We start from the raw sequence: 10,130 nt of genomic DNA on the forward strand, positions 1-10,130 counted from the left end.
CATCATAGAGGTCATACAACCCTGATACGGGTTTAGTTCAATCTGGTTCAATGGGATATACTGTAGATAGGATTCTGTTTTTTTTTTTTTTTTTTTATATATTAGGATTATTTTGTTTTCTGGTTAATGGTGATGTATGTGAAAGGAAAATCAAATAAATGTAAAAAAATATATTCCGTGGAGAATATGCATGTTTTAATTCAACAAAAAAAGAAAAAGGATTAAAAAAATTAAAATAATAATTTGAAAAGTTTTTGGTACTTCAGGGACTTGGGTCTTGACATTGCTGGATAAAGGACCAAGTGATGAGTGAATATGAGTGAGATGGACCACTTAGGAGAACTGAAGTTTTGTCAGACTTCAGTTGAAGGAAATTATTTGACGACCAGCTTTTAATGTTTGCTAGACACAGTTAACCACTTGAACCCTAGCGTCCTTATTCTGGGGGTGAACATTTGGCCAAAAATAGCCGATCTACAAGTGAACACTGTGTGTCGGCAACGAATGGCAGACGGACAGTGGTCTGATCTGGACAAAGGCAGTGCATGTAATTTCTCATCTTCATTGACTTCTCTTCTGCCCAGATGGTGCAAAGGGGAGAATTAAGGCAACTTTATATTAGTTCTTGTTAATACTTTTTCATATATTTATAAAAACCCATGCAGACTTAACCCCTAAACTTGGCGTCCTTATATTGGGAATGGCATTATAGCTGAAAGTTTTGAAAGATTTAAAAAAATCTCCAAAAATGTTCAAATATAAAAATAATAAATAGTGGAAAATAGACATCTACAAGCTCACAACACATCACACTGTGAGACGATGTCCCACAACAGCGTAAAAAGATGAAATATGGATATATAAGGTTTCTACCCCACAGCCATGATACATTGTTGCACAAGGCTTTCCTCAAGTTACATATCGTTGCAGTCGGGTGGAAACCTCATACAGTATATCCAAAACTGTTACTTTTTGGAATTCAAATGCATAAATAGCAAAAATAGCAAATCGACAAGCTCAATCATGACACGTTTTGAGCTTGTAGATCGGCTATCTATGCCACTTTTGTATGACACTGTAGTATGACAAAGTAGGATATTACGAAAAAACATAAATAATGGTGAAAAGAGGGTTCTGCCCGACAACAACAAATGCTTTCATTTGGAAAAGGTGTTGTTAACACTTAGTTTTTTGGCTACAGCAATTGTTTTAGCAATGTTTGTCTTTTTAGCATTTAAGTTAAGCACATCATCTTTCTATTAGTAGGTGTATAATCTGCACCTTGCGATGCACAGTATAGAATATAGGAATTGTAACATGGATGCATGGATCCATTGCTTCTGTCCTCACGTCTCGTCATTACATTTGTATAGCGTCTTGTCTTTTTTTAAAGGCTCACAATACGTTGCATCCTGGCGCATTGTGAGCTTAAAGATAGATCGGCTATTTAATGATAATGATAATAATTGCTATTTATGCCTATAATAACAATTATAGGCACTGATAAAATCAAATCAGCCAGGCTGAAAGAATGGAATATAGGAAATGTATTCAATAACATTAACATTTTATAACATGGATAAGAAGCTCCATTGCCTCTGTCCTGGTGTCTCTTGGTATATTTTGATTGCATCGCAAATCTTTGCCTATAATGACATGCCCAATTGGGCCTCCAGTTTGAAAGGGCTTCATCACTTAAACCCTATATGACCAAAGCGACGCAGAGGACTAGGCTATACTAGGCCCCCTCTTTTTTTCCCTCTACACCAAAACTCTTCACCGAAAATAGATGATCTACAAGCTCACAACGTGTTGTATTGTGACAAATTGTGAGCTTGCAGATCTGCTATTTTCGACAAACGTCTCCCTAGAATAGGGACGCTAGGGTTCTTGTTGTTAATGCTGTACACCAATGGTTCTCAAAGTGGGTTCTGAGGACCCCCAGGGGTCCTGGAAGGGGTTCCAGGGGGTCCCCAGTAAAATGTGTTCATATAGCATCAACATCTGTTTAACCTCTGAGCTGCTGAAAATGTTTGCGAACCACTCCTTCACACACAGTGAAGCCAAATTGCCGATTTCTACAATAACACATATTTTCTATTCCTCCTCATGTCCTCCAGATGGTGATCGGGCTCCTGATTGCCCTGCCCCTCGCCATGTCTTTCCCCCCAGACTGGTCCGGGGACTCCGGGGAGCTGCCAGGGAATTACTCGGACGCCATGATCCAGTCCGAAGGGCTGATGTTGATACCCAGCGACTCCCCGCCGCTATCGCGCGGTTTTGACCCCGAGAGCCGCGACGGGTCCTGGCCCAGGCCACCGCCGGGATCTACTGGGATCCCAGCAGGGCCAGGGGGGATGCCAGCCGACCAGACCATCTGTGACATGTTGCTGCAGTCACCAGAGCCCCCTCCCTTCAACCAGGTGCCCTGGTTCTGCGTCTGCTCACACTGTAAGGGACAATATGGGCCCAAGGGAGACAGCGGAGACCGAGGTTTGCCAGGTATGTCTGTTATAAATCTATGTATGTAATGAAGCTGTGTGTGTGTGTGTGTGTGTGTGTGTGTGTGTGTGTGTGTGTGTGTGTGTAGGCCTATGTATGTATGTATGCTCTACAAAGCCTAAGTGCGGTAACTATGCACGCTGTGAGCTTGTAGATCTGCTATTTTTGAGAACCACTGTTCTAAACCGCTGTTCTTAATCCTAAGAGTTTTCTGCAAAACTACCGTATGTATAGCTAAAATAAAAAATGACACAGATGCTTTCCCGCGGTAACATAACATCATTTTACTGCGGCATAACATTGACAATCTGACAACTGCTTTCAAGGTGTCCTTTGTGGACCTGTTCAGTGCCCAAAACAGTAGAAGACTGTAGTTGCAATAGACATGCAGTGCCCACCATTAGAAGACTTGTGAATGTGTATAACTCTGATAGTATGAGCAAAGTATGAGCAAATTGATATGACTGTGGCATACATTTTTGTCTCCAGGTAGACCAGGGAGTCCGGGCAGGAGAGGACTTACGGGAATGAGAGGTCGTCCTGGTTTTACTGGCATGATGGGAATCAAAGGTACGTTTTATCTCCTATTGCTGAGAGGGCCGAGCTCCATCTGTTCAGGCTCGAGCTTGTAGATCTGCTATTGTCCGCGTGTGACACTTTTGCATGACCACGTGCAGACGGATTTCTTGTTTACAAACATTGAGACATTGAGTTTCATGTAATCAATTCCCAACAGATCCCCAAACCTGTTGTTTTGGGGAGCGTTGGTTTCTGTTCATTCAACCTCTTCTGTGTGTTGGCTGGTGAGGCGCTCCTAGCGAGACATACTTCACCCCGCAACGGTATTGCGCGCCGAGAACAGCTGACATGCAAGCTCACATCGCGACGCTGATGCGACCGTTGTGAGCTTGGAGGTCTACCGTTCTCTGCGCGCAAAACTAGGCTTTGAAAGAAAGATATAGTATAAATATATACTGTATATATACTCTCACTGATGTCGCTTGTCCCTCTGTATGACTGTCCTTGTTTGTCATACAGGTCAGAAGGGAGATATCGGGAGCAAGGGGTCGATGGGCCCCTTGGGCATGCAAGGATCAAAGGGTGACCGAGGTTTCAAAGGTTAGTTCACACACACACACACACACACACACACACACACACACACACACACACACACACACACACACACACACACACACACACACACACACACACACACACACACACACACACACACACACACACACACACACACACACACACACACACACACACATAAAGTGAAAGAGAGATGGTAAATGAGCCGCTTTGTGTGTGCGTGCGTGTGCGTGTGCGTGTGCGTGTGCGTGTGCGTGTGCGTGTGTGTGTGTGTGTGTGTGTGTGTGTGTATGTGCATTTATTTCCAGGGGACAAAGGCGACCATGGTGTGCCGGGGCCCATTGGTATGATGGGCCCACAGGGCGAGGATGGGAACTGCCCCGCGACATGTGAGACCATCCAGGGTCCCCCAGGCACGGCGGGGCTTCCGGGCGCCGCTGGAGCCAGGGGATTCCCTGGGCTTGATGGAGACGCGGGTCCTAAAGGCATGAAGGGTGACATGGGTGACATGGGTATGAATGGCTCCCCGGGGCAGGATGGCCCCAAGGGAGACCAAGGCGAGCAGGGAATCTGTGAATGCGAGGACGGTGCAGAAGGTTCCCCCGGGCCGGCAGGGGCCCCGGGCAGACCGGGAGACGGGGGAACATCTGGCCCCAAGGGCGACCACGGCATGGACGGAACAAAGGGGGATGTGGGACAAATGGGCATGATGGGGCCTCCGGGTCCGTGCACCCCGCGGATGCAGTCGTCCTTCTCGGCGCGCGCGGTCGAATCGTACCCGCGGCCCAACTACCCCGTCGCGTTCCCGAGCTACGTGGGAATGCCGCCGGAGCACTTCGACCCGCTGATTGGCATTTACTACGCGCCCGCCAACGGGACCTTCGTGTTCAGCTACCACCTGGCCGTCAAGGGGAGGCCGCTGAAGGTCGGGCTCTTCCTGAACTTCATGCCCATGATCAAGACCACGGAAGCCAATAACATGGCGACGGCCAGCGGGCTGGTGACCCTCCACCTCTACGTCGGGGACCGGGTGTGGCTGCAGGTGAAGGACGCCAACTCCAACGGCATGTACACGGACAGTGAGATGAGCAGCACCTTCTCGGGTTTCTTGCTTCACCCCGACTCCTGTGACAACAACGGCTTCATGCCCCTGCGTGGGTTTGAACCTGAACTTGAAGGAGAAGACCCGCCGGTGTACAGCTGGGAGGGACCACCATCGCCTACCATGGCCGGACCACAGACCGCCACGGACGCAGAGTGAAATGAATGAATTAACTTAATTGCATATGTGCGCGCCCACACAGACACACACATGCACACGCACACGCGCACACGCGCACACGCACACACACACACACACACACACACACACACACACACACACACACACACACACACAATCACACGTACAAATAGAAATGCAGGAAATACAATTATTAAAATAGACATCTCAATATTTTTGAAATACACGTACAGTATGCTTGTGATTGCCAGCTCGGTACCTATATCCACTCTTATTTGTGATAGCCGGGCCTCTTAGCCAAGCTGGTCCATCTGTACAAAGTAGGAGTTCAGACCGATTCCAATGATACATGTAATATTTGTTTGAAGCGCCTTGGATCCTCAGAGAAAGACCTATAGCTCTCAGTTTCACAATGAACCTCACAAATAGTGTACTTAGTTAGTGTATTTATCTCTTAAAACGTAAAGTGCTTGATGACCACTGGAAGCAGGCGGATGGTGTTTCGAGGAAGAATAATCAACAACGAAAAAAGTGTATACCGGCAGCAATTGATGCCTCAATCAAGACTACTGTCAGTTTATAGCCCCTAGGGAAGAGCTGATATCTAAATTTGGATATAAAATAAAAAATGGTGAGACAGAAGCAGGGAAGATTTTTTTTTTAACAAATGTTACAGAGCAGTCCAAAATACTCATTCTGGTCTCACTGTTGGCCCAGATGTAATCTGTGATGCTTTGTTTGTTTGAGCCAGAACAGCATGTTTGCTTCTGTCTACAGCAATTATTGCAAATGATTGTATTTGATGAATAAACCCATTAAAGTGATTTGAAATCAAGGTCGTTTTTGTGTCTGTTAACACTTTCACCCTGGCATGCTTATTTTGGACATTATAGGCATTATAGGACGTATAGGCAAACATTTTCAAACATAAAAAAAAACTACTTTTGGAATAGTTCTTAGCCTATTAAGGGTTAAAAACGTGTGTGTTCTGTACAATAACGTCTTTAAAATCACTCAGACCATTATGTTGAGTGTTTAAAGTGAAATGTTTTGTTGATCGCAGTCCCAAGATGCAAAATATGCTAATTAGAGAATGATTGAGCAACGCAAAATGTGAATAAACCCTGTAAAAGGAGATGTAACGGCAGCCTCAGTGAAACCAGTTGCTACTTGTATGAATGAAGTTTAGACATGTTTTGGGTGTAATGGCCCTTTAAACTGTCATCGTGAGGATGAGAGAAGGTGGTCAGACAGAAGGAGAGGAGATACGGGAAGGAGACGGAGCAGGAAGAAATACACGGGATCTCAGGGATTTTGATGTCATTTCCCTGTCGCATCTTAGCTTATTATGTCAGAAATGCCTCAGAAGGAAAGGATGTTGTTTGGGTTCTGTTTATAGTTCAGGATGAAGAGACAAACAGAAGGTAGAAATAGAGACAAACAAAAGATGAAGGCATGCGGAGCTGAGCACTGAGAGGTTGGGTGTTGGTCCCTTGCATGATCGCTAATGAGTTCTACGATCATGTGTATTTGTGCAAGCATGCGTGCACACACCCATACATACACATGTACGACATGCACACACAAATGCACTTGAAGGCCAAATAGATTTGTTTAACAGGCATTGAGTCCTCAGCCCTTATATACTTTGCTTTGTAAACTGAACTTGTGAATTCTGCCTAAAAATATAAAACAAAAATTCACTTCAACTCGTCCTGAAAACTGCCATTTGACTGGTTCTGTGGCATTTGTGTTCTGGGGATTCATAGCACGATCTCCCATATTAATTGCACATCACGCATTATTGACAATAACATCCCAAGACAGTAGAGATGAATGTGTCTTTAATGTCATTCACACAAAAACACATTCACAAGTATTTCAGCAACAAATCGAAATCCAATCCAAGCCTAGTGTGTTTTAATACAGTACATACAACATACAGTAATATTACAATGATCTCAACAGCACTGCTACTCAATAAAAAGTGTAACCAAGTGTCTTTCATGTCATTTAGGATGCACCACATTAGAACATCTAAATGGAAGACATTTTGAAATATTACGTTCTCAATATTTCAAAAAAGAATCAAATAGAATTATGTTAAAGAGCATACAATTCAGGATAAACAAGTGAAATTGGAAGTGATGAAACAAAAACAAAAAAAATAGCAGACACAAATGTAACTGGAACACTATAAAAAATGTGGTGTTCTCTCTATAAAATTGCTGATTAAGAGCCTATGTTATAAAACATTGACTAATGATATTCTAGTTACTGAAATGCTTATTTATTTATTTGTATTAAAAAAAACAACTAACCTACCCCATCATCACCTATTACTATCCTCACTAGTTAAATTGAATACTTAGACACTTAAACGCTCATGTTTAATAGTTGCTTCTCACGTATGCACAAAGAAGTGTGTGCAAGAGCACACACTTCTTTGTGCATACGTGGAGGTGATTTGGACACCTGTGTCCACATGCACCCACAACTCTGGTTTAACTGTGAACTGTTGAGGTACTCATTTGTTGGAAAGTGACATGACATCACCAGTGGTGGAAAAAGTACTCCAATTCTTTACTTAAGTAAAAGTACCAACACTGCAATATAGATATACTCTGTTACAAGTAAAAGTCCAGAATTAAAAATGTACTTGAGTAAAAGTACATAAGTATTGGCATAAAAATGTACTTAAAGTACCAAAAGTAAAAGTACTAAAATGTTTGAAAATAACCAATCTACAAGCTCACAACGCGTCGCGATGCAACGTGAGCTTGTAGATCGGCTATTTTCAAATAGCCTACGTATAAAATAGGGCTAAAGTGGTTAATGTGTGTTTCATAATATAATAATTTATAACTGAAAAGTAACTAGTAACTAAAGTTTTCAAATAATTGTAGTGGGGTAAAAGTACAATATTTGCCTCTGAGATGTAGTGGAGAAGAAGTAAAAGTGTCGGAAATTAGAAATACTCAAGTAAAGTACAAATACCTCAAAATTGTACTTAAGTACAGTACTTAAGTAAATGTACTTTACTTTCCACCACTGGACATTACCCAAAAACACCCATCTCAACACTGACATCCAGCCAGGACCTCTCAATGTTGATATTATAACCTTACTCACATTACACCCTTAGATAGTACAGTTTTACTCATATTATGTTGTATTAAATACTTACTCAGATTGTAGCCTCGCTCAAATTACACATTTACCCAGATTACAAATGTTGTCCGACTACAATTACGATTACAGGACAACGTGTTTGGGGGTCCTTGGCCTGAAAACGTTGAAGACCCCTGGCTTAAATGATTTGTTTTGTTGCGGTGATTTGCGTAAGGTGAAGGAACAACGAAAATCTTCTAAAAGTGTTGTTGCGTGAGGCGTCTTTATCCTTTACTTCTCTTTGGGTGCCATGTCTTCACCCCCGGACACGTTCCCCTCCTCCTCCTCGGCAGCATTCATTCCCTTCATCGTGTTGCGTTGAAAATCAGCAAACACCATCTCCTGCTCCTGTTCACTGCACGCACAGACGCACGCACGAACACGCACGCACACACGCGCATGCAAGCACGGACGCATGCATAGAGACAGACAAACAGACAGACAGACAGACAGACAGACATACAGACAGATTGACGGAGGGAGAGAGACAGGTGGACGTTGAGACAGGCAGGTGGATGGCGAGCGAGTGAGACAGTTGTAAAAAAGAAGAAATACAAGAGAATCTAAACCAGATCAAAATTGTATTCATCTATACAAGACAATGAATGGAGACAGAAAGAGTGGAAGACAGTAAACCATTTTTTTTCTCTCTTGAAAAGGTATACATGGTGAAGAAACTAAACAATAGCTAGAGGGTGACCTGTTATAAGAGGACAATGACAGGTCAAAACTAAAGGAATGAAAGATAGCTTTGGGACAGAATCCAAGACATTCTGAGAACACGATACTCCATGTCCCTTTATGGACCGACGAATAACCCAGCATTAATATAGTACATGCCCCTGTCAGGTAAATAATACATTCCTGCCAGCCAGGTAAGTACTATGCACTGTCAGACAGTGGTGGAAAGTAACAAAGTACATTTACTTAAGTACTGTACTTAAGTACAATTTTGAGGTATTTGTGCTTTACTTGAGTATTTCCAATTTCCAATACTTTTACTACATCTCAGAGGCAAATATTGTACTTTTACTGCACTACAATTATTTGAAAACTTTAGTTACTAATTACTTTTCAGATATAAATGATTACGTTATAAAACATTCATTAACTGCTTTAGCCCTATTTTACACCTAGGCTATTTGAAAATAGTCGATCTACAAGCTCACAACGCGTCAGATAGCGACGCGTTGTGAGCGTGTAGACACGTTGTGAGCTTGTAGATCTGCTATTTTCAAATGTTTTTGTACTTTTACTTTTGGTACTTTAAGTCCATTTTGATGCCAATACTTCTGTACTTTTACTCAAGTAAATTAATTGAATTCTGGACTTTTACTTGTAACAGAGTATTTGTATATTGCAGTATTGGTACTTTTACTTAAGTAAAGAATTTGAGTACTTTTTCCACCACTGCTGTCAGATATTATACATAAATTACTCTCAGGTATTAAAACAATACCATCGGGTATATAAATACATACGTTCCTGTCAGGTAGATTATATGAACAGGGAGAATGACACAGTCTTACCTCTCTTTCACTGCAGGGGGCGGTACAGAATAGATAAAAGAGAGATGTGTGAGAGATATATCCAACAGTTTGTTACAGTTTGTAGTCTTAAAGCCAATGAAGTTAGAAAGCATTGTCACAACAATGGTCTAATCTGTGAAATGGGTGCATCCTACATGGACAATATAACAGGAGCTACATAAATGGAAATGTTTTAACTGAACATGCTACGCCTCCATTGCACGTAGCATGTACTCTTTCTAACCTCCTTGTTAAAATCCAGAAATGAGTCATCCTTTTGAGCCATGGGTCCCCTTGCCAGGTGGTTCCACTGTTTATTAGCCCTAGTAGCAATAGCTTGACAATGCATTGTGAGCTCTGCATGTTTTGCCAAACGTTCACCCAAGAATATGGATGCTATGGTTAAGATGGGTAAGAGAGAGAGAACTGTCCATCTGTGACTACGCTAGATAATTCCCCTCCAAACGCAAGCCATTACATATTTTTCATAAAAACACAATGGAAATGACTTCTCTGAATTGACTGGCAGTGGCTTGCTCAGAGTGAGCGCGTATGGGGACCAGTTAGAGGTACAGTGTCTTGCTCAG

At 42.5% G+C, this 10,130-nt stretch overlaps 1 protein-coding gene across 1 annotated transcript; it reads left to right on the top strand.

The window, feature by feature from the left end:
* Window positions 1-822: 822 nt before the first annotated feature.
* LOC311044956 (uncharacterized protein) lies at window positions 823-4,861 on the top strand (the record flags this gene model as incomplete). The annotated part of the gene is made up of 5 exons (XM_084056766.1): window positions 823-837; window positions 2,121-2,502; window positions 2,992-3,072; window positions 3,541-3,621; window positions 3,909-4,861. The coding sequence occupies 5 exons, from the start codon at window positions 823-825 to the stop codon at window positions 4,859-4,861; spliced, it is 1,512 nt and encodes a 503-aa protein (XP_083912892.1).
* Between the last annotated feature and the right edge of the window lie 5,269 nt (window positions 4,862-10,130).

The sequence above is a fragment of the Gymnoscopelus microlampas genome (assembly GCF_963454915.1).
Source record: "Gymnoscopelus microlampas genome assembly, chromosome: 5".
NCBI lineage: Eukaryota > Metazoa > Chordata > Actinopteri > Myctophiformes > Myctophidae > Gymnoscopelus > Gymnoscopelus microlampas.